General features: G+C 39.1%; 1 protein-coding gene and 1 pseudogene across 1 annotated transcript in view; both read left to right on the top strand.

Moving 5' to 3' along the window:
- IQCM (IQ motif containing M) overlaps nt 1–26148 on the top strand; it is a 116486-nt gene that overhangs the window by 31339 nt on the left and 58999 nt on the right. Inside the window, exons 5-6 of the mRNA XM_070949001.1 lie at nt 10886–11010; nt 17978–18051. Of these exons, the coding sequence (XP_070805102.1) occupies nt 10886–11010; nt 17978–18051 (199 nt within the window). The remainder of the gene's footprint in view (nt 1–10885; nt 11011–17977; nt 18052–26148) is intronic.
- Nucleotides 9327–9507, top strand: LOC139320794 (U2 spliceosomal RNA; annotated as a pseudogene).

Below are 26148 nucleotides of genomic sequence, written 5' to 3'. Positions count from 1 at the left end.
GAGGGCATGAGTGACTGTGTGTAGGGAGTCCCGATCTAGAAAGGGACACAACTGGCGGATCAGACGGACCTGATGAAAAATCCTCCCGGTCACGGCCGTCAAGTTCTCTTCTAAAGACAGCCGTGAATCCAGGAGGACGCCCAAGTTGCGAGCCCTTTTCGTGGGGGCCAATGATTCGCCCCCAATAGTCAGCGACGGCGCCAGCTGACTATATCGGGACGTCGGAAACCACAGCCACTCAGTCTTGGATGGATTGAGCCTGAGCCTGTTCCTCCCTATCCAGATCCGTATGGCCTCCAGGCACCGGGACATCACTTCAAGGGCATCGTTGGGGTGGTCCGGGGTGGAGATGTACAGCTGGGTGTCGTCAGCATACTGATGGTACTTCACCCCGAAACCACGGATGATCTCGCCCAGCGGCTTTACATAAATGTTGAACAAAAGGGGCGAGAGGACCGATCCCTGCGGCACCCCACATATGAGGGGCCTCGGAGTCGACCTCTGCCCCCCTATCAACACAGACTGCGACCAGTTGGAGAGAAAGGAGGAGAACCACCATAGTACGGTGCCTCCCACCCCCAACTCTTCCAACCGGTGCAGCATGATACCATGGTCGATGGTATCAAAAGCCGCTGAGAGATCTAATAGGACCAGAACAGAGGAGCAACCTCTGTCCCGAGCCCTCCAGAGTGACCCTAAACAAGGCAGCTGGGCGATTTTCTGCCGACGCGATAAGAGCGGAAAAGTAATTACACTTCGCCGCCTTTATCGCCACTAAGTAGGTCTTGATATAAGACCTCACTAGTGTACGGTCAGATTCGGAGCGACTGGCCCTCCAACCACTCTCTAGGCGTCTTTTCCGGTGCTTCATCTCCCTCAGCTCCTCGGTAAACCAAGGAGCCAGGTGAGAACGGCGCCGGGTCAGAGGCTGCAAAGGCACGACTCGATCCAGAGCGGCCACTAGGTCTCCAGTTGAGGCATGTGCAAGATTCTTGGGGATTGGCCCAAGCTCCATCTGGAACCTATCAGGTTCCATCAGGCGCCTGGGGCGGTACCATCTTACCGGTTCCGCCTCCCTGCAGTGGGGTACCGCGGTTCTAAGGTCAAGGCGAAGGAGAGAGTGATCCGACCATGACAAGGGCTCAATGACTATGTCCCCTATCTCAAGATCACTCAACCACTGTCCAGAGACAAAAACCAGTGTGTTTCCCCCCCTGTGCGTAGGGCCATGAATTAGCTGGGTCAGGTCCATGGCCGTCATGGAAGCCATGAACTCCCGAGCCACCTCAGATGCCTCACCTGCGGACGGCAGGTTAAAGTCCCCCATGACTGGTATAAACAGGGTATATGGTATAAACATACCCTGTTTTCCCCAAAATAAGGCATCCCCTGATAATAAGCCCAATCGGGCTTTTGAGCGCATAGCAATAAGGCCAAGTGCTTATTTCAGGGTTCAAAGAAAATATAAGACAGAGTCTTATATGAAAGGAAAAATAGAAATTGAATTACATCTTCAATTGAAATTAGTGGATTAATCTATTCATCTGCAACATATCCACATCCCTTTTAATACTGTTGAGTTTTAGCTGTGCAAAATTCCTTGGACAGAGTTTTGTATCTTTTAATGTCTAAAGGTAATGGAACAATATGCTTAAGTGTAAGAAGTACACAGATTGTATTGAAAAGTGGGAGATATTCTGTTCATTATAGATTAAGACATGGCTTATTTGCGCCAATTATTTGAGCATTCATTGGTAAAATGACGATTATATATCATTGGCCCACTTAGGTATATTGTAATTCTAGGCAAGTTCCCACATACTTTGTCTTCCTAGCCCCCCCCCCAATTTTGATTTGCTGTTTCTGAGAGGTTGGAGGTAGTTGTGGCATTTTGTTATGGCATGCAAAGAAAGGAATATATTACTTTATTGATGTTTTTATTGATGTCTACTACAAACTTTCCAGAACTTTCAAACTGTACTTGAGGGTCATCCTTAATGGGCCTACTACTATGTCCAATTTGGTATGATATACCTTAATTTATCTCTGTTTGTACATTATTGGGTACTAGTTTGTGAAAATGAGTCAAATTTGTTGACCTATTGATTTTTGTTTTTACAGTACTGGGACTCACTATTATAGATCTTAGATACTTCATAGACATGTCTTAGTTTAGATAATTCTGGATATTAAGACTTTGTCTTATGATCACCTGCAGTTTTTACAATGCAATTCTAGGTGTCTCTAAGCAGAAGTAAGCTTTGGCATAAAAATAAATTTATAAATAGTTACACGTTCACAAACATACTCCCTTTATGGCCAAAGATATCACAATGGAGCAATGAAAAAGCATCGGTTTCTGTAATGTGGATTTTGAGGTGAATAATTTCTGTACTATGGAATCCCTGGTGCTCTCTGAGTTTGGTTTTCTTGCAGATATTTCATTATCCAACTAGGTAACATCATCAGTGCTAGTGAGTATGGGGGTTTGTTTTATATACAACGGCTTTCCTGACAGTATTGGTGGATTTATGACTTTGTCATTGGTAGTTCCTTGATGAATCTATTTTTTTTCTGCTTGATTGTTTGGTGTTAATGCCTGCTTCTCTGGGTATTGGCTGCTGGAGAAGATGTGTTCTGGTCTTTTTTGTTTCTTTCTTAGATGTTTGTTGTCTCTTTTGAATGATTTATAAATGTGTCTATTTATTTCTATGTGTCTATTGATGGCTATTTGTCTGACTGTCAAGCTTCCAAGAATTCCCTAGCATTTTTTTTAATTTAGCTTAAATATAGCTTTAAGATGCTCACATTTGCCCAGTTGAAACTGTGGTTGAATCAGCACATGTATTATGAGATTAAGGAGTTTGCATTATGTCTTCTAACTATTAATTTGTGTTCATGGTTGTGCTCTGTTAATCTTTGCCTATCAATCCTACATAGGGACTATCATAGTCCTTACACTGTATATTGTAGATGAATGAGAGTTCTTCTTCATGCACTTGGGATAACAGCCACCACCACCACCACCACCACCACCACCACCACCAAGCGCTATTGCTAGCATACTGACAGCTTAGCTGCTCTGTAATGGCCTGTATTTCATCCTGGAACTTGTGTTAGAGTCCCTGAGCCTTTTAGCCTTGGGTAACATCATCCACCATGTCTTGGCAAAGGGTCTATTGCAGTGATGGCTAACCTTTTTGCCATCACGTGCCAAAAGCAGGGAGAGCGGGGGGGGGCACGCACATGGGTGTGCCCACACCCATAATTCAATGCCCCCCTGTGCCCTGCCCCACCATGCATGCATGCACGACCCCCTTGTGCTCCACCCACTTTTAGCATGCGACAGCAAAAAGGTTACTGGCGGGCTCTGTAGGCCTGTTTTTCGTCCTCCCCAGAGACTTTCTTGGAGTCTGGGGAGGGCAAAAATGGCCTTCCCCCCCCCCCCGGAGGCCCTCCGGAGGGTGAAAATGGTCCGTTTTCCGACTTCCGGTGAGCCCAGAAGGCCTGAAAATCAGCTGGCCGACACACGCATATGCGCTGGAGCTGAGCTAGGGCAACGCCTGGGTGCCCACAGATATGGCTCCGTGTGCTACCTGTGGCACACGTGCCATAGGTTCACCATCACTGGTCTATTGTATCTCACTAATTCATGATTCATGATTCCATTGCAACCATTGCTATGTTACAGGTAATCACAATTCTAACACAGGCAGGAGGTTTGATTTGGTCTTTATTTTGAAGCATAGGAAATATGATACTGTATGGAGAAAATTAAATCTGGCAATTACTTTCCATTTCTCATCAAACTTCTTATCCTTAACCTAACTGTTGCAAAAAGTAATCTGTCAGTTTGGGATGAGGTTTTGTCAGTATGTTGATGATGCTCAATTATGCATGGCCACTCTTAAGTTAAGCACTAGTCAATGCTATGTATGTTTGTAACTAGATGGGGCAAAACAAATTCAAATTAAATTAAATCGTATTAAGATGGTGTTTGTTTTCCAGTAAACAGTTGGATAATTCAATAATAATGGCCCTAGAATATATTCTGAATGAATTGTGCTACTTTTGAAAGAGGGCTTGTGACATCAAAGTCCTCAAGATGTCCTGCCAAGGGTAATGCAACTTGGACACCAGTGGTTGAACTTCTGTACTCTATGTGGGGCTACCTTTAATGATGGTCTGGTATAAAATATGATAGCAATTTGATAGTAGGAACAATGTCAAAGTTGAAATCACTGCATTGGTTTACAAGTAGGCTTCTGGACCAATTCAGAGAGCTGATTATTACTTTTAAAGCCCAATGTGGTACAGCTTATGATGCATCAGACAATAGCTTGCATAATCAAATCTACCCATCTGATCTAGACATATAAGGAGAGTCTCTTAAGGATTTTTCCCTGGGGCATGCATGACAAGGCAGTCCTTTCCTTTGTGGTACAGTTAGCTGTTCTTGAAATTTGCAAGCAGATATAATCAATTCTATTCCAGCAAATCTTTGTCTGGAACTGACTGGAACATTGATCACATATTTGTGATTCTAGAATGGTTTATTATTTTTTTATATCACTACACTTTATATTAATATTTTGTTATTGACATAATTGTTTGAGATGGAATAGAAACAAACAAGTCTTCAAACACAAGTATGTTTATTCTTCCCTAGATCATATCTTGTTTTCCTATAACAGTAAATTCTAACAATTTATTTTTAGCATTTATAGCAATGACTTGATTGGCAAGGTGAGAGAGAAATAGGGTAAAAAAACCTGATTATCAGTACATCTAAAAACATCAAAGTGTATTTTAAAACTGATTCTATTATCAGAATTAAGCTGTCAGAAAAAGGAATTAAAATAATTCAAGGAATAATTTAAAGATACAGTTTTTCTTACATGGAATTACACAGGTATTATTTTGGTTTGTTAACTATATTGGATCAATACATTCTAAATAGTCTAATCATATTTTTGACAATATTATTGAAGTAATTGATATTTGAATTGGCATAAGATCCTCCCACCTGATCTTTCTAAAAATTAAACTTAAATGTCTAATTTAAAAAGTATTAGTTTGCTGTGAGCATTTATGAAAAGAAGATGAAATTTTTGAATTAAATGATCTGGAAGGATTAGAGTGAAGATCAGTTTGTTCTTCCCAGTACATTCTTGATTTGCTGGATGTAACAATCTTAAGGATTACAGTTATAACCATGCAAAAGTTTAAACTGGGAAAGAAAATGTCAGAATAGTAATTAATCATATTTTGAATAATATAAGAAAAAGATTGTTGCAAAGAAAATATATTAAAAAGTGCATAGGCTATGCAGTCTAAGCTAGCCATGCTAGTAACAGTAATATAATTTCATGTTTTAATAACACGTTCACATTTCTGAAATAACGTGTGGGTACATAATGAAGTACCTCAGAATTCATGTGCTCAAATAATTTTATTTTTTAGGAAGCATATATTGACCATTCATTGAAAATAAAAATATTGGAAGCTAGTGCATTTTTTGCAGCATTCAGGCTTCCCATTATAAAATTATGGATCCCTCAACATTCAGTTTTAGTTAAATATATTATGAATAAGTTAACACTTTTCATGAAGCTTTGATTCAGGGTTTGTTGATGTATATATATAAAATGCAGTCTACATTGACAAAACCCCTCAGTTTAGATTGTATATTTTGAAGAAGAGGAGTTGGGTTGTTGGAGATGAAAGTGATGTCGCAATAAGTATTGTGGATTAATGTTTTAGATGGACCGAATCACACAATTATTTGTGGAATTTCAAGAAAGAAACTCTGCATCATTTCCCTCAAAACTACGAGATTATCAACTTTTCCCTACCCAGGGAAGTATTCCCTACCCTGGCAGTATTATCATCAGTCACCTGCAAAATCTACTAAAAGAGACTTAAGTTCCTATAAGGGCACAGGGGTCCAAGAAATGGAATTCTTGGGATCTCTCTGTTTGTGTGTGAAACAGTGGAGATAACACTATTGTGGAGATAACACTATAGTCTTGGTGGTGCAGTGGACTAAAGTGCTGTTAAGTAGTATCAGTTGCCTGCAATTACTGCAAGTTCAAATCTCACCAGGCTCAAGGTTGACTCAGCCTTCCATCCTTTCAAGGTAGGTAAAAAGAGGACCCAAATTGTGGGGGTAGTAAGCTGACTTTGTGTAAAAAAGAACACTGCTTAGGGAGGGCCGAAAGCCCTACTAAGCAGGTATATACAAAAGTATGAAGGCTATTGCTTAACACATTGTAAGACGCCCTGAGTCTCCGGAGAAGGGCGGCATATAAATCAAATAAATAAATAAATAAATAAATAAATAAATAAATAAATAAATAAATAAATAAATAAATAAATTTCAATTTGAGTATAGTAGTTACAGTGGTGTGCTAGGACTGAAGAAATCTTGGTTCAAATTCTTAGCCATGGAACCATTCATTTTCTATTTGCCCAACTTATGTCACAAAGTTATTGCAGGGAAATATTAGAGAATAAAATACACTGTGTGTTACCTTGAACTCACAGAAGAGAGGTGGGATATACAGTACATCTAAGAAATAAATAATAGATGAGGGTAACTAAGAGGAATATGATTATGTAATATGCATTACGTATGACGGTACTATGCATACCATTGTTAAGTATTTAAAGGCAGCATTTGTTTTCAGGCTTATAAATGTATGCACATTACGGGAAAATGACAAGAAAAAAAAGGCATAATGTTTTAGTTGAATGTATAGATAGGTATGATAACATTCTGTTTGCCCAGAAGAGTTAACTTCTGTATAACCTTAGCATGAAATGTTAATAAACCAGGAGCTATATTTTGGGGACTGCGGTGGGGAAACCTCTGTGGAAAAAGAAGAAATTGACTGTTTTAGAAAATTGAGATATTTTTAAAAAAATTCTCAATCTAGCATGAGAAAATTGAGGTAAACTGATGTTTGCAAAAAGAAAAAGAAAAGAAAAAAGAAAGAAAGAAAGAAATGAATTACCAAAAGCTAAGTAGAGAGCTGAAGAAATAATACATTTCTCAGTAAAGGTATTATTAGCCAACTGGTAGAAAAGTGTTAAAATATAAGGATTCACTCTTCCTTACTGAAGTTACTTCTTAGCAGTCACATCATCTTTTATATTTTTTTTATAAATACATTTGTTATTTTTGTTTTACTGTAGATAAATGTGTCAGAAATTTGATTTAATATACTCAGTCTACATTGTCACCAGAGATAAGTGAGAATAGTATTATAATATTTTGGAAAAGCAGATCACATATGTACAAACTGATTTTAAACAGTTGAACAGTGAATTAGAAGTATATTTTACAGAACAGAAAAGTACAATCTGTATAAGCTAAAAGGCTACCCTGAATTTAGAATCACATCTTAAGAGCCACAATGAAAAAGTTTGCAAGGCTAAGGTCAAACATGAGTCAATATTTGTGGGAAAAAGGGTCTGTGGGGTATAATGTATATTCTTAAGCTTCTTTAATTTTGTTTCCCATTGAAATAATCTCAAATCCCAGTTATTCACTAAAGAGCCAAATATATTTGATCTTGTTCTCTGTCAGCCTGCCATCTTCAGCATACTCCTCTTCCCTGGAATCCTGCCATAAAATGCAGGGGCGGGGGAGGCAATTGGGGAAGTAAGGAAGGAGCATGGGAATAGGCAGAGAAAAGGGGGGTGAGATGACAGGGTGACAGGAACCAGAGGGGTCAATTCAGAATGAACTGGCTGATCAAGGATGGAGCCTGAAAATGGAATGTGAAACCGTAGCAAAGAGGAGCCAAACCTCAAAACTGTTCCTGAAATATCAAAAATGAATATAATTGGACACTGATGAACTGGTCAAGGTGGGAAAGCCAGGGAAAGGAGAAAAATGGAAGATTTGCGCAGGAATACTCAGATCCAGCTTTGCTTATGTTGTAACCACTTGAACTTAGTAAAAGTAAACCTTTTGCTTTATCAATGGAGTCAAGGGTCATTCTTTCCTAAGGGACCAAGTTGGGATACACCGACACTCTCTCACAGAGCTATAAAAAAGTTTTGATTCACCTAATGGGGCTATGAAATACACTTTTGCTCCCTTTTTATAGCATCACATTTTTTTAACAAATGGAGTATTAAAAAATGCATATTTGTCAAGTAATTATAATATGGACTGTGATACTTGCCCAGCTAGGAAATTATGTAAAACATACAGAAAATTAAAAAGGGATAATTTCTGAAAATATGTAATGACTTGTATATCACAACTAAGTTTTGCAGACATACATTTGTGGGTGTTGTGAGTAATTTGTAGGATTTTATATTTTCAGTTCATACTGACTAGAACAGGGGCCCCCAACCTCTGGGCCGCGGCCCACTTGTGGGCAGTGGGGTATTTTCAACCAGGCCATGGATCTCCACTTGCGCGAGCAGCAGGGAAGCACAAATGGAAGTGCATGCATGCATGTGCTTGCCACCCGCTTGCGCACAACCATATCTTCTTCCTCCCCCTGCTGGTCCACAAAGCCGGAAAGATTGGGGAACTCAGAGCTCAAAACAAAGACTTTCTTTCTAAATTTCAGCTTTAATTCAAGCTTTTGTAATCAAAACCATAGGTAAATCCTCAAGGGCTATTTTCTTGCATGCAAAATTACCTGTATACAATAAGACTTTGTACAGTGGTTGTGGAGCCTTCTGTGGCCTTGTTAAAGCAGAACAAAGGGAAACAAAATCAGTTCTTTTATATCACCTTCAAGAACATAATTTATTGTCACAGGAAGTGTAACAAACCTAATCTGTTAAATCGGCGTGGCTTTATTTAGATGCACTTTCTTGATACTATTTCTGCCTCTTTTGTTTTTCTTTTTGCTATTGATAATTCTGGAGCTAAGACTGCCATCTGGAATTGTTGCTGCTGAATTTGGGTTAAAGTTTGTTGTTTTAATATTACTTTCTATCCCTCTATAGCAAGATAACTTGAAAATAGTTAGAGAAGAGGGTGCACATGGCAATCTCTTACCTGCCTCTCTCACCATGGGTCAACCACGGATCTAAAATGCTGCTAAGTCCAGTTTGGCTTCAGTTTGTGTTCAGTTTGATAAAGTAGGATCCAAACTCACTCAGAAATCCACACTCATATTCAAGAAAATGAAGAACACAATTTGCCTTCAGACCTTTTATTTAATACACGAAAGTCAAATAGAGTGGTAGGAAAAGGGCAAGCATGGGTCCTTTTCTCTACTGTATTCATTTTCATTTTCAAATTAATATTTATCTGAATACGGTAACTTGATAAATGTTCCTCTAAATAGGTATGTATCGTTTCTCGGCCTTTTGGCTAAGATCAAGTGTAGTATCAAGTGTAGTTCCTCTAAATAGGTTTTATAAAAAAAACCTCCAGGTACCGTATAATCCAGGAACATAGATTGGGACTTGGCTTTTGCAGTTAACATTTTTCAATTCTTCATGTAATTGCATGGGGAATGGAAGAAATCTTATTTTATCATATTTCAGTATCTGGTTTTCTTTTCCAAAGAAATTGGAAGTTGCTAGAGGAATTATTTAAAGCCATTTAGAAAAGATAGGATGTCTTTCCCATAGCTATGGTACTTGTGCCTTAATTCTATTGACTCCTCTGCCAGCTGTTTGTTCATTAGCAAGAACTTTCTTTGTTTTCTTGATGTGGAGCCAGAATTCATGCTGTAATTTCTACCCATTTCTTTTTTATTTGCCTTGCAAGAAATTAATTTTAAGCCTGGATTTTTGGGGAAGCTGTTTGATAACAACAGAAACATATTTGTGTTCTGCATCTAGAAATAGAATCTATAGCATAGATAAAGGATAGCAAGAATATATTAATTTTGGTTATTATATAGAAGGTAAAGTGTGTATTTACTAAAAGCTTTAGTGGTGATTAATGAAAGCTCACAGGAAAATTTTCATTTGCTAATGCTGAATATTGTATTTCTTTAAAGGCACATGTCCAGTATACTTGCCCCCCCCCCGCGATGCTCTCATTCCTAGACAAGGGGTGTCAAACTCGATTTCATTGAGGGCCACATTAGGTTTGTGTTTGACTTCAAGGGGCAGGTGTGGGCATGGCCAAGGTGGGCATGGCCAGCTTGACATCACTTGTGTCAGGGGCCACCTATGGTGCCCGAAACGCTCTGCCAGTGAAAATGGACTCCTAAACTCTGTTTTCAGCTGGGATGGCCTCCTGCAACCCTCTGTCAACAAAAACCGAGCTCTATTTTCACTGGCAGAGGCACCAAGGGCTGGTCCTTCATTGTTTTCAGGGTGACCCCATGGCCCAGTTCTAAGCACCCGGCAGGGTGAATCCTACCCACGGGCCTTGAGTTTGACACCCTGTCCTAGACTATCAGTGAAAAAGAGGAACTGAACATAATTTTTAGACCAAAGGTTTGGAAATGTCCTAATTTGCTATCATGAAAATGGCATCTCCTATGCATGTTTTGCTTTTGAATATCTTTTTTTTTTTTTAATTTGATTTATATGCCGCCCTTCTCCGGAGACTCAGGGCGGCTTACAATGTGTTAAGCAATAGCCTTCATTCTTTTGTATATTTTTATACAAAGTCAGCTTATTGCCCCCACAAACTGGGTCCTCATTTCACCTACCTTAGAAAGGATGGAAGGCTGAGTCAACCTTGAGCCTTGGAGAGATTCGAACCAGCAGAAATTGCAGGCAGCTGTGTTAATAACAGGGTGCATTAACCACTGTACCATCAAGGCTCTTCTTGAATATGTTCATATTCTTCTTGAATATGTTCATATTCTTCTTGAATATGTTCAGTGTGTTGATTCAGAAACTTCTGGAGTTGTTTTAATGATGCAAACTAAATTGATTTTTTCAATAGGAAATATATATCAAGACTGGAGAGGAATAGTGATATCAGATACCACAGTTCCATATACGATGCTCAAAAATGAACAACATCTAGCAAGATTAAAGGAAATAACAAAAAAGAAAAGGTCCAAGGAGGTATGTAAGATTGCTCCAGTTAGTAAAATGTGCAGTATAGTTTAAGAATTATAAAAAAGAATGATGAATGCAGACACCACAAGGATATTCACTCTGTCACTTTCTATTTTCCTATATAACATACTTCATTAAGTCTTAAGAATATAAATTAAAGAAAGAAGAAATCCATATGATCTTACCTACATTATTTTAAAATGTAGAAATATTTTTAACCTAAAAACTGTGGTTGGATTGAGCTAGGCCCTTCCTAGTTGCAGAACAAAGAAAATTTCAGACTTAATTCCCAGTTATTATGGTGTAACAATGTCAGGCCATATTAGCCTAGCTTGGTAGGAGTTATGGTAATATATGAACAAGTGGTTTTTTTAGTGGGGAAAATAGCTTTAAGAAAGAAGCATGCACAAAAAAGAAAGATTACAGAATTCACTAGCTTTCTGGCTGCTGCTATTTGCAAAGTTTAAAGAAGTGAGCAATTAATCACTTAATTGCTAGTTTAATAACTAGTTTAAGTAGTTGGTTTACGTACTTGGTGTACAAGTGGGAAACATTTCTACCATATTCTTGTAAGGTTGTTGTTTATAACAGAAATTCTGAATTACAGCAATACCTCCATTAATAATTTTATTATGTAAATCAGAAGGCAGAAATTTATGAAGTTTATGAGTCAGTGTTAAAATAAGGACACATGCATTTAATCATTCACAAGCCATAAATATTCAGTTAGTTGCAACCAGCTGCAGCTATGATAGTTCTGAGTTGCATCTAGAAATCTCCCTTGGATTATTGATATGCAGGTATGGCTCCTGCTGTCATTACTGGTGATGTGATGGAATAAAAATGTGAATTTTCTGTGAAGCACATTGTCAATGATATTATATTATGAACTGTGATGATGCACATCAACCATAATTTTCTATTTCAACTTGGCACTTGTTAATTATCAGAAGTTGTTTCCTAATCTGCGCTAGCTGCAAGGAAGAAAACTGGTGAGGAAGGAATCAATAGTTTTCAGACTTAAAAGAATCATTGTGTCAACATAGATCAGGTGACTGCCTATGAAGGCCATCAAGAGGATAGCCAAGCATAATCATAATCATAAGTTTATTTGTCAAGCATATATTAGATAACAGGTAAAAGTATAAACATAATTTGAATACATGAAAAGAGTAAGTAAAAAGGAATATTAGGACAGGGATGGTAGGCATGCTGGTGCACTTATGCACGCCCCTTACAGACCTCTTAGGAATGGAGTGAGGTCTACAGTAGACAGTTTAAGATTAAAGTTTTGGGTGTTTGGGGAAGAAACTACAGAGTCAGGTAGTGCATTCCAGGCATTAACTATTCTGTACTGAAGTCATATTTTCTGCAATCGAGTTTGGAACAGTTTACTTTGAGTTTGTATCTATTATTTGCTTATGTATTGTTGTGGTTGAAGCTGAAGTAGTCATTGACAGGAAGGACATTGTGGCAGATAATTTTATGAACTATGCTTAGGTCAGACTGAAGTCGGCGTAGTTCTAAGTTGTCTAAGCTCAAAATTTGGAGTCTAGTGGCATAAGGTATTTTATTGTGGTTAGAGGAATGAAGACTCTTCTCATAAAATATCTCTGGACTCCCTCGATTGTATTTATGTCCGATATGCAGTGCGGGTTCCAGACAGATGACCTGTATTCAAGAATTGGTCTAGCAAATGTTTTGTATGCTCTAGTTAGTAGTACAAGATTACTAGAGAAGAAGCTACACAAAATTAGGTTGACAACTCTTAATGCCTTTTTGGCAATGTTGTTACAGTGGGCTCGGGCAGTTAGATCTTTAGAAATGAGTACTCCAAGGTCCTTGACAGAGTGAGGGTCATCTACAAGGTCATGTCCATCTAATTTGTATTTTATGTTTTGATTTTTTTTTTTTTTGCCAATGTGTAAGACAGAGCATTTGTTGGTTGAGATTTGAAGTTGCCACTTGTTAGACTAATCTCACACATAGTCAAGGTCTTTTTGAAGGGTAGTTGCATTGTCGGTGATGTTGAATAGTTTAACATCATCAGCAAAGAGAACACAGTTGCTTTTAATATGATCACAAAGGTCATTTATGTAAAGTATGAAGAATGTTGGACCTAAGACATTGCCTTGGGGAACACCGCTAATAACATGTACAGGTTTTGATAGAGCGCTTCCTATTTTGACCACTTGTTGTCTGTTTGACAGGAAGGCAGCTATCCATTTATGTAGAGGTCCAGAAATGGCATAGGATTTTAGTTTTAGAAGTAATTTAGAAGCATCCATTAACTCAGAATCGGAAGAAAAATAAAATTCTAGAATTAGGTCTGTATAGGCTTAGACTTTTATAGTCCAGAGTAAACTGATTTTCTGCATATATAATTTCATTCTAGGGACTAATCTTTCTGAATCACATCTGGGGCCAAATAAATCAATCCCTGACTAAGGGATTAAATGTCTGAAAAGCTGAGATTTACAACACTGCCTGTTATAATGCCTGACATTACTCTCTCAAGCCTCTTGCCATCCAAAGAGTTTAAGAAAAACTCTAGACCAGGGGTGTCAAACTCGATTTCATGGAGGGCCACATGAGGGTTGTGTTTGACCTTGGGGGGCTCGGGTGGGTATGGCCAGGGTGGGCATGGCCAACTCAACATCACTCATGTCGGTGCCTGTGGTGGCCGAATACTCTGCCAGAGAAAATGGGCTCCTGAGCTCCATTTTTGGCTATGACGTCCTCCTGCAACCCTCTGCCAGTGAAAACTGAGCTTGAGAGGACTGTGTGCATTTTCACTGGCAGAGGGTTGCAGGAGACCGTCGCAGCCAAAAATGGAGCTCAGGAGCTCGTTTTGTCTGGCAGAGGCACCACAGGCCGACCCTTCACTGTTTCCATGATGGCGGATGATCTTACCCAGCAGCTTTATGTAGATGTGAAAAAGGGATTGGGGAGAGTACCAAGCATTGTGACATGCCACAAGGCAGCAACCATGGGCTGGATGTCTCAGTCCCTATCAACACCAATTGGAACCAGCCTTGGAGAAAGGAGCCAAGGTGCTGCCTAACCCCAAACCCCATAGCTGGCCCATAAGGATAATACAGTCAATAGTATTGAAGGCTGCGGAGAGGTCAAGGAGACCATGGATGGTTGCACTATCCTCATCCTGTTCTCAACAGAGATCATCAACAAATGTGATAAGTCTGTTAAATCCTAGAATAAATGAATGGTTTGAAACTATTTTTTCTACTGTAGATTCACAAATACAAACCCATACCATTTGTTAGCTACTCCATCACCCTGTGCACATCTTATTGCACCCATGCATCTCCATCTGCATGAGTAGTTAGACCAGGAGTTGTTAGACCAGGAGTGGGAGACTCTGCTCCAAATTGATCCTCAGCATGGAAACACATTGATGATACTCAACTGGATTTTTTGGACAGCTGCTTGCTCTCCTCAGCCTACCACACAGGGTTACTGTGGGAAAAATTATGATCCAAAACATGTAATATTGTGTAATTATATTGCTGTTGCAGAAAGGTATCAGGGAAGAAGTACACTGCACTTTAAAATTTTAAAAATGATGAAAAGGGTACAAGTACTCCTTGACTTACAACAGTTCATTTAGTGACTGATCAAAGTTACAACATCACTGAAAAAAGTGACTTAGGACCAGAGGTGGGTTTCAGCAGGTTCTGACCAGTTCTGGAGAACCAGTAGTGGAAATTTTGAGTAGTTCGGAAAACCGGTAAATACCACCTCTGACTGGCCCCGCCCCCATCTATTCTCTGCCTCCCGAGTCCCAGTTGATTAGGAGGAAATGGGGATTTTGCAGTAACCTTCCCCTGGAGTGGGGTGGGAATGGAGATTTTACAGTATCCTTCCCCTGCCATGCCCACCAAGCCATGCCACGCCCACCAAGCCACGCCCACAGAACCGGTAATAAAAATTTTTGAAACCCACCACTGCTTAGGACCCTTTTTCACACTTACCTGTTGCAGCAACCCCCTGTCATGTGATCAAAATTCAGAGGCTTGGCATCTAACTCATATTTATGACGCTTGCAGTGTCCTGGGGCCATGTGATCAGCTTTTGCAACCTTCTAACAAGCAAAGCCAATGGGAAATCCGGATTCACTTAGCAACCATGTTACTAACTTAGCAACTGCAATGCTTCACTTAACAACTATGGCAAGAAAGGTTGTAAAATGGGGCAAAACTCATTTAACAAATATCTCACTTAGCAACATAAATTTGGGGCTCAGTTGTGGCTGTAAATTGAGGACTACCTGTATTTTGTCCACCTGTAAATTAAAAAGAAAGATTAATCCCACTCTGTTCATAGTGGACAGATTTTTCCACTATGAAAGGACCAACAATGGACTGGTTTTATTTCTATTAGTTTATCCTATAATAAATTCACTGGGAACAATCTCTCAGGTTTAGTCTCAACCTGATAATAATGGAATTATTTTAATTCTTATTTCCTATGTTCCTTTCTTTATAAGATAATGTACATCTACTGTAAGTGTTCATACATGTAATGATGATACATTTTATTTAGTTATAAAAATTGAATTCACATTTAATTATTGAAAATACATCTCAGCGTTTCCAGTTCCCAAATCAATAATAATAGATGCATTTGGAATTTCAGTTTCTTAAAGGTGCATCAGTGCGAATACCTGTAATGGGGATTACCTAGGGGGGGGGGGAGAGAATCAGAATACTGTATTCTATTAATGCATGATTTGAAAAGCACTTGACAATGCTGTGATGTTTAATTAAGGGGTTATCTAATTTAGAGTGGATAGTTAACTTTGAGTGCTTAAGCAATTGTTTAAATAAGCTCAGTTTAAGAGATAACAGCATATCTTATGTAAAAAAAAATCAGTTCATATACTGAACTTTGCTATTAAGCATTTAAAGGGTTATCTCTTGAGTTGTAATCTTCTGGCTGATACCTGAAAATAGGACCTAATCTTTCAGACCTGAAAAGCTATTCATTAAAGTTTATTTAGATAAGTGCTGTTCATAGCTTTGTTTAGAATAACTCTAAATGGAGTAAATGATTGATAATATAGTATATACTTGGATCATATTCTATTTTTGCAATTATTGCAGATGAAAACTTAAAAAGTGCTGCTGTAATTCTTCTTTCATTTCTTCTTTAATTTCTGGTGATACTTCCTAATCATAAGTATGGGCAGTTAAATATTTCTTGTTGCATTTTAAACTGTGGAGATAGAAAGATGCAGTTGGAGTCTTCTTGTGAGGATCCTAGATATTACTGAACATTTTTGGTATTAGCTGAAGGTTATGTAAAGTTATTATGAAAAATTGCAACCCATTTCTTCTTTGCTCTTTCTATTCTAAAGGAGACATACCATAGTTGGTTAGCTATGAAAGAAACTCTATTTAAACCATGTCTGAGTCATCAGTTTAATTCCATATTTTCCTTAAAATATGCACGGCTGTCCTTAGAAGAACATGTGACGGCTGTGGCCAGGGGGGCCTTTTATCAGGTTCACCTGATTCGCCAGCTGCGGCCCTTTCTGGATCGGGATTCCTTGCGTACAGTCACTCATGCCCTAGTCACTTCCCGCCTGGACTACTGTAATGCTCTCTACATGGGGCTCTCCTTGAAGAGCACCTGGAGGCTCCAACTGGTCCAGAATGCGGCTGCGTGGGTGATTGTGGGAGCGTCATGGCACTCCCATGTAAGACCTCTCCTGCGCGAGCTGCATTGGCTTCCAGTGGTCCTCCGGATATGATTCAAGGTGTTGGTGACCACCTTTAGAGCGCTCCATGGCTTAGGACCTGGATATCTATGAGACCGCCTTCTGCCACCGAGAGCCTCCCACTGGCCAGTACGCTCCCACAGAGAGGGGCTCCTCGGGATGCCGTCGGTCAAACAATGTCGACTGGCAGCCCCCAGGGGGAGAGCTTTCTCTGTGGGAGCACCTGCCCTCTGGAACGAGCTCCCCCCGGAGATACGGAGGATTCCGGATTTACGTACTTTCCGCCGGGTCCTCAAGACTTTTTTTATTTCAACAAGCCGGGCTGGCCTAACTTCTCCAATTGCTTAGTTTTAATTTGACTTTTAAAAGGGGTATTTTAATTGTTGGGCCAAAATTGTTTAATATGTTTTTTAAACTGTTCTTAAATTTTTGTATTCTATGTGTTTACCTTTGGCTGTTGACTGCCCTGAGTTCTTCGGGAGAAGGGTGGTATATAAATTTAAATAAATAAAATAAAATAAATAAAATTGAGAGTTAGAAAATACATTTCCTACCACACTTTGAACACTTGGTTTAAGACAGGGGTCTTCAAACATTTTGAACAGAGGGCAATTCACAGTCCATCAGACTGTTGGGGGACGGACCGGCTGGGTGGGCGTGGCTAGGTGGTCATGTGACTGGGTGGGCGTGGCTAGGTGGTCATGTGATTGGGTGGCATGGCCAATTTAGCAGTCCATTTTGCCTTTGTCCTTGCTGTACTTACTCAACCCAAGGAATCTATTTACTTAAGACTGCCTCCCCAAAGGAAAAAAGAGTGCAAAGTTTCTTGTGAAATAACTAGCCAGAAGTGCAGCTGGAGTGGATACTTGCTAGAAGATAAGGCCGATGGTGAGGGGTGGGGCGAGAGGTGGGGCTGAATCCCACCATTCCGTGGACCAGATACTTTGCATTGGTGGGTTGTATCCAGCCGGTAGGCCGGAGTTTGAGGATGTCTGGTTTAAGAGATTGGATCAGTCTTTTGATAAGGCCAATAGAGTGAAAAGTGGATGGGACCTTTATTTTCTTTTCCACTCTATTGGTTATCATACCCAGAACACTTACTTGTCAGTAAGCTAGATACCCTTAAAATAGCAATGCTAATGATAACAATAACATTAATAACAATAATGACAAATAAATTTAGTAGTATCACTTCCTGCCTAGTAGAACATTTAACAGCATTTTTTTCCTTAGATGTTGCTGCTGCAAATTGACAAAGCGGAGAAACAGCAGCATGGTTTACAGAAACAACAAAGGAAGGCTCCCAGGTATTATTTGTGGAAAACAGTATGCTTTATTTATTTATTTATTTATTATTTTATTTTATTAGTCCAATTTATATGCCGCCCTTCTCCGTAGACTCAGGGCGGCTTACAATGCATTATAGCAATAGCCTGCATACTTTATGTATATACCTGCTTATTAGGGCTTTCGGGCCCCCCAAGCGGTGTTATTCTATACAAAGCTGGCTTATTGCCCCCACAATCCGGGTCCTCAATTTACCTACCTCAAAAGGATGGAAGGCTGAGTCGACCTTGAGCCTGGTGAGATTTGAACTCGCACTAATTGCAGGCAGCTGGCAGCTAAGTACTAGCACTTAACAGCACTTAGTCCATTGCACCACCGAGGCTCTTCATACTTTTCTCTGTCTCATGGGCATAATTCATCTATAAATCCTTCACACTTGACTAGTTTTGTTAAGATGGAGGCATGCCCAGTCCCAAGCATGATACTTCAACACAATGCTAAGTGTTATGTGGTTTCTGTATAATCCACTTAAACTGTTGTCAGTAGAGTTCATATTAAGCCAAACTACATCAATTCACCTGATGACATATATTATTTATAGGTTGTGTCATTATATAGTTTAGTCCTAGGATAATGAGTTTCTTAAATTAATTTATATTGGATTTGATCATGTTGGCTGAGATGTATTGGGCAACTATTCTCTATATGGCAGCTGTAGCCAGCTTGTCCATATTGATTGTAGATATTGTAGAGGAAGAGCTGGATCAGCTTACGATAGCCAAAATCAGAATGTGCCTTACAGCATCTTTTCAGACTAATACGTTTTATTAAAAGGCATAAGGTTCTGTGAACTATAACTCATTCTATCAGCTGAATGGATAGCAAAATTGATGTAAGATTTAAACTGAGATAAACTAGAGAGAGAGAAAAAAAAGGGGGGGGGAATCAGTGCTTATGCAGATGTAAATTACACATGAGACAAATTGTAAGTACATTATTAATTAACAAATGTAACATGTTCAAATCAAATCAATTTTTCCTTATGGTCATAGACCAGCATATTATGCAAAGTTTTAAAAACCCACTGTGTTTGCTGAGACTTCTGCAATGTTGAAAGCTTTTGATATATGTGAATTCAGTAGCCTCTCATTTAATTTTGCTGGTAAAATTTCTTTGTTCCAAATAGCTACTTTGAGATTTGTACTTTGAGTGGTGTCGTGGGATGTTAAAATACTCTGATATGAATTTGACCTTGTTTTGAGTCCTGATGTCAAACTTGTCCATTAATTATTTTGTGCAAAGCCTGATCTGTTTGTCCTACAGAAAATTCAGAGGGCACTGCTGACAAATGATGTCATACATCACATGAGGGAAGAGCATGGGAAAGTGCTTCTAAACTTAGTATGAAATTGTTGAGGTCTATGATGTTGCTGTTGGTGTAAACATGATGCAAAATAGATATCTGGCTTTGTTTCAGAGTCTCATGTTAGTATTATTGTTGTATTGTTTTTCTATTGTGGTTTGTGAAAATCTACTCCAGGTTGGGTGCTTAACATAGGAAACTGAGGGCCTGCTAGCTTGAGCTTAAGAAAGTGCAGTGTCATTATCCAGGATGGGTTATAGCTTACAGGTAGTCCTCGTCATATGGCCTTAATTGGGATCATAGGTGATTGTTAAGTGAGATGTCCACTTTTACAAATATTTTTGCTAAGTGAATCATTGCAGTTGTTAAGTGAATCATTGCTACCAAATTTGACTTCCCACATTGACTTGGCTTGTCAAAAGCTGGCTGGGAAGGTCACTAATGATGATCACATGACTGTGGGAACCTGCAACCATTGTAAATCTATGCTGTTGCCAAGCATCTGAATTTTGATCATGTGACTATGGGGTTGCTGTGACAGTCATAATTGTGAGGACTGGTTGTAAATCAGGTTTTTCAGTTCCATTGTAACTTTGAATGGTCGCTAAATGAATGGTGGTAAGTCAATGACTACCTGTAGTAATAATATTTTGAATGGATTGTGAGCTGTAGGTGACAACCAGGGGTTACTAAGGCATGAGTGACCGTGAGCAGTGCCTTCTGATGTAGGAAAAGCTGCAACTGGCTGCCACCTGCTCTTTAAACTGGACCATGAGCATGAGAGCCTCCAGATTGTGCACCAGCTGGGGCAGTATAACATCAGCCAAAGTTAAAAATGGAAAATCATTAGGTGCAGGGTGTCCTAAACTCTACAGACACTTAGTCTTGTCAGATTGAAGTGATTCTCCTCCATCCATACCAGTACATCCCCTAGGTCAGTGATGGCTAACCTTTTTGCCATCGCGTGCCAGGAGAGGGGGGGGCGGGGGAGGGTCATACATGCACATGCCCACGCGCCTGTGCATGCAACCCCCCACCCCCGCTCCTGGCACATGATGGCCTGCCCGTTTTTCTTTCTTACCTGGTTCCAGATCCTCTCTATTTATCTAGGAAGGGCAAAAACAGCCTTTCTCACTCCCTCAGAGGCCTTCCAAAGGCCTGAAACGGCCCATTTCCCAACTCCCAGTGGGACAGGAAGTGACATTTTTTGCTGTCCCCAGCCTCCAGAGCCTCTCTAGGAGTCTCTAGGAGCACTCTCTAGGAGTCTCTGGAGGCTGGGGACAGGAAAAAAACATTACTTCCTGTCCCACTAGAAGTTGGGAAATGGGGCCTTTCAGGCCTCTGAGGGAGTGGGGAAGGCTGTTTTTGCCCTTCCCAGATAAATAGAGAGGATCTGGAGCCAGGTAAGAAAGAAAAACGGGTCTTCCCCACCCATCCCAGGCCCTCCAGAGGCAGGAAACAGCCTGTTTCCCTACTTCTGGTGGGCCCAGAAGGCCTGAAAATCAATCTGGCCAGCGCACGCATGTGCCCCAGAGCTGAGCTGGCGTGCCCACTAATATGGCTCCGCATGCCACCTGTGACACGTGTGCCATAGGTTCGCCATCACCGCCCTAGGTACTGAAAAAGCATTTTTACAACATCACTAGGATGGCCCAGGGCAAAAAAGTACCATATTGCTGGTACTTGACCTCATGCTGTCAGAAGATCTCATGCAATGGTTTTATGTGTATGTTAAGTAGGAGTGGGACCTATTGAGGTATCACAGAGCTGAGCCCTGTGATACCTCACCAACACTGATTGGAACGGCTTTGTAGGAAAGAGAAGAACTACTGAAGAACCATGAAGAACCAGAAGAACCATGACTCCCACTCCCAACTTCCCCAGCTGGTCTGAAGAATACCAAGTTCAATAGCACCACAAGGTGCTGAAAGGTCAAGGAAGGCCAGAATGACTGCACTATCCCCATTCTAAGCTCTGGCACAGTCATTTACAAGTATGATCAATGCCGTATTGCTATGTATGACTTGACCTGAAACTTGTTTTAACTGGTCCAGATAACGGACCTTCCCCAGACCCCTTTGAAGCTGCAGGCCTACCATTTTCTCAACAACCTTCTTTAAAAAGGAAACATTGGATGAGACTTACTTGTTTAAAGTGTCTGAATAGAATCAGTTTGCCAATTGTGAAATATTCACTTTCAGCACTTGTATTTTAATTCCCCTGAAATGAAGAAGGCTAGGATTGAGGACAGGAGGCCATAATCATAAAACAATATTAGAATCCAAGTCCCCATATTTTAAAAATATGCAATGTAACCTTTTATTGCATCTCTATTCTCAGCTAAGGGACACTGGAAGAGGGGACAAGAAGAGACAGATACCATATGCACGAACTTTATGAAAATCTGGCAGTCCGCGTGATCTTATAAGAGGCTGGACTGTCTAGGAACAGCAAGAAAGATATATAGCATATGTTTCATAGACTCCCATCCCTTCACTAGCTATTTCGGTCTTACTGTTCTGAATATTGCATTATATTTAGCACAAATGTATATGCATTTTTTGCTATCCAACTGCAGTTCATAAATAAATCACCTATTATCTGTTTGAGATCTCTAACAGTTTGCTGCTAATCCTCAATGGATTAATATGCTTTCAATGATAATCCTTTCATCTGCTGAAGTTCAAAGATACTTAATCACTAAAGTTAGTGCTTCCTAGAATTTCCAGTAAAATGGTACCGTCTTCCATCTTTAATAGAACAATATAAATATTCTATGCCATTTGTCTGGCTCTTAATAGCTGTACATCTCAGCAAATGACAACTTGTTCCATGTGTAGTCATAACATTCATATCAAGAAGGTTTTTCTTTCACATTTTTTTAGAATAATGGGCAGCATATTTATAGCTAGCCATTAACTAGTGTATCTACTATTAAAGTTATGAGCAGCAGGGAAGTGAGACACATAAAAGAGAATATTTGTAGCTCAGGGTTGAACTGTAGGGTCTTTGATGCTCTCTGAACTTGGCTGTTTTCTTGCAGAACTTTCATTACTAAAATAGGCAACATCATTAGTTCTAGCAGGGAGTGGAGTTCTTATGCATCCAAATTCATGTTCTTCCCCTGTTGTCCATCATCTTGAAGCCACTTGTGAGAAAAGAAAAGAGGCAGGAAAAGACATAGTTTAAAAAACTGTGAATATACCATCAAAAATAGGGTCTTATGGTATCAGTGAACATAACAAATTCTGCTTCAAGGTCACTATGCATTATGCAGTTGGCACTTGGCTCTGTGGATTAGTATTTCAGCCAAAGGCAAATTGCCATTACACAAGAACTACTTTCAGGCAGAATAAGAAATTTGGACATGTTAGAGGAAATAGAATACTTGCTTTGAGATAATTTAACTTGGTAGGGGATTGGGTTCAGAAGAAGCATACATCTGATTTTGAACTTGGCAACTCCTTCAATTGGTTTAGACACATAATTTCAACTCAGAACCAATTTGGCTTTTAAAACAGCCAAAATAAATTTCTCTTAATCACTTCTAACCTGTTAGCAGATGGGTAAACAGCTTTTTTATAACTGGGGCAAACAAAATACTTTAGTATCAGCCAGAAATAATTAGTGGCAATAGATAAATCAAAATGTATAATTCAAGATAGATAGATAGATAGATAGATAGATAGATAGATAGATAGATGATAGATAGATAGATAGATAGATAGATAGATAGGCAGGCAGGCAGGCAGGCAGGCAGGCAGGCAGGCAGGCAGGCAGGCAGACAGACAGACATATACTGTGTTTATATATGTACATATTACAGTGATTACACTCTAGTTCAGGGGTGTCAAACTGGCGGTCCATGGGCCGGATGCGTCATGCACAGGCCACACCCAACCCAGCTCCACGAAGGGGAAAAACATTGCAAAATGTCATGTGATGGCAACGTGACACTGCGAGTTTGACACCCGGGCTCTAGTTAATGAGTTGTAAGATTTGGAAAAAAGATTTGCTTTGCCAGTGGAATAAGAAATATAGCAGTAAAATACAGTAACTATTGTATAAGATGACTATATTAGCACAACTGTATCATTGGCAAATATGTATCCATAGAAAAGCTTATTTGTTGAGTGTGGGTGGAATGTAGACAGCACACAGAGCACAGTTAGATTGTACCTATCAATTTAAAGATTCCTGCAGTAGAAATCTTGACTTCTAGTTATTCAAACGAGGAATGGCTATATATAGATATCGGAAAGGTTTTACATTTGAAACATTTTGGTGTGAAATAGATTGTTCCAAGATTACTTAGAATTTCAAAGCTTGAAACTGATTTGTGATAAGGTCAGAAAACCTTTATATTTTGTTTGACCAATTTAAATAAGCAATGTATATACTTAGATACAGAATAAACAGTTATAAGCAATGAAAAACATGTAATGGTACAAAGTGATGATGATTATGTTGTCCATTTAGCCGCCTCCGATTCCTGGCGATTTTATGGGCCAGGTATCTCCAGAATCTCTGATCTTCTTTGAGTTTTTCTATGTTGTGGCTTGGGTCAGCTTTGATGGTATTCAGCCATCATGTTCTTTAATTGCCTGGTTTCCTTTTACCATTAACTCTTCCAAACATAATTGCTTTCTCCAGTGAATTTCCCTGCATGACATGCAAGAGATGCAGTTTCTTGATTTTGCCTTCTAGTGATGTCTGGTGTTATACATTGTAGCACTTGCTTGTTAGTCAACTTTAATGTCCAAGGAGTATGTAGGAGCCTTCTCCATCACAGCTCACACCTCAAATGAGTTGATTTTCTTCCTGCATTGTTTTTTTAAAGTCCAGCTTTCACAACTATAGGTGGCTATGGGGAACACAATAAAGTAGAATAACCTACATTTGATTGCCAGGCTGATGTCTGTGCTTTTTCATATTTGGCTCATGTCATCATTGGTGAACTAACCAGGGCAATCTGTTGTTTTATTTCTGTGCTGCATTCATAGCTTTGAGCTATCTGCAATCCTAGGAAAGTGAATTTTTCTTCACTGTCAATTTTGATGTTTGCATTCCTTGCAGTGGTCATGAGCTTGGTTTTTTTGATGTTCAGAAAGAGATCGAAATTATAACTTTCTTTTTTGATTTTCTTGATCAGATGTTCCAGGCCTTCTTTGGTTTCTGAGAGAAAAGTTGTATCATTAGTCTATCGAAGATTGTTGACGTTTCTTCCATCAATCTTGACCCCAATTTTGATTCTTCAAGATTTAGTTCCTCATGATCATTTTGGCATATAGGTTGAATAAGAAAGGGGAGAGAATGCAACCGTGTCAAACTCCTTTCTGTATCTTAAATTGAAACAAAGTAGAAAAACATGATTGAGAACAACAGCATACAAACACATACCAGGGAAATGTTACTGCGTGTGCTGCCAGTCTCTCTCTTCTACAACACTATTTAAATATGTGACTATGTATATTAACAAGCACTCACTAAAAAGTGAATGACTACATACAGCATAAAAATTATTGAGGAATTATTCATGAACTCATATAAGTCACATTAGTTGGTAAATATTTGGGATGATAATAACAGAAGCATATTTCAGCCACTTTAACTAGATTGCTTGGAAGGAAATTAGTATAAATTGTATTTCTATTTTTAATTATGATTTTGAGTTGATACAGTTATTTAAAATATTTATATTCTCACTGCAATGCAAAACATCTTCATATGGTGTACAGCATTAAAATGTAAATGCAATAGAATTTATAATAATACAATAAAACATCGAAATATGATCTCATTGGAACATAGAATCAGGGCAAATTTTAGCAGTCTGGTGGGATAAATATTGAAAGTTTGAATAAGACTCCCAAACAATGGAACCTCCAAGATTTTCAGTATAACCTACTCCCTGAAACCCAGAAATTATGTCCTTAAATCAATTGTTTCTGTTTCATTTCAACAAAGCATTTGGAATTATAAGAGAAGACAGATGATAAATGAAAGCATTACTGGTTAGCTTGATTATAATTAAAAATAATAAAATAATATTTTTTTAATTTTTTATTTTTTTTTTTAATTTTGATTTATATGCCGCCCTTCTCCGGAGACTCAGGGCGGCTTACAGTGCGTTAAGCAATAGCCTTCATACTTTTGTATATTTATACAAAGTCAGCTTATTGCCCCCACAAACTGGGTCCTCATTTACCTACCTTAGAAAGGATGGAAGGCTGAGTCGACCTTGAGCCTGGTAAGATTCGAACCTGCAGAAATTGCAGGCAGCTGTGTTAATAACAGGGTGCATTAAACCACTGTACTACCAAGGCACATAATGGTGATGAAGTTAATAATAGTCATATAAATAGGTCTAGTGATGATGATAATGTTGCAGAAAACAGTTGTAATATGTTTTTGGTCCAAGTTCTTTTGAACTTGTCCCTGCCATTATGACTTCCATAATGGCTTCCAAAATGATATTGAATGGAACTTTCAGACCTAGAAAATGTATGTGTATATATATACTTTTCCTTTCTTTCAATAATCTCTTTTTCTATCTGTTCCAAAGAATAAGTTAAACTAATAAATCAATTGGTTATATTTCTGTTGCTGTTTGCCTTAGCCAGATGCATTTTATTCAGAAACAGACTTCAATATTCCTTACAAATATCTCTTTCTTTTGCACAATATTCCTTAATCTATCTGAACTCTCACATTGCTGTTTTTCTCAGTAAATTTATGACACTTCATATATCCA

This window comes from Pituophis catenifer, unplaced genomic scaffold (assembly GCF_029215685.1).
Source record: "Pituophis catenifer annectens isolate HBS135680 unplaced genomic scaffold, rPitCat1.0.hap2 SCAF_8, whole genome shotgun sequence".
Lineage (NCBI taxonomy): Eukaryota > Metazoa > Chordata > Lepidosauria > Squamata > Colubridae > Pituophis > Pituophis catenifer.
This window is presented reverse-complemented; position numbering and strand designations above follow the sequence as displayed.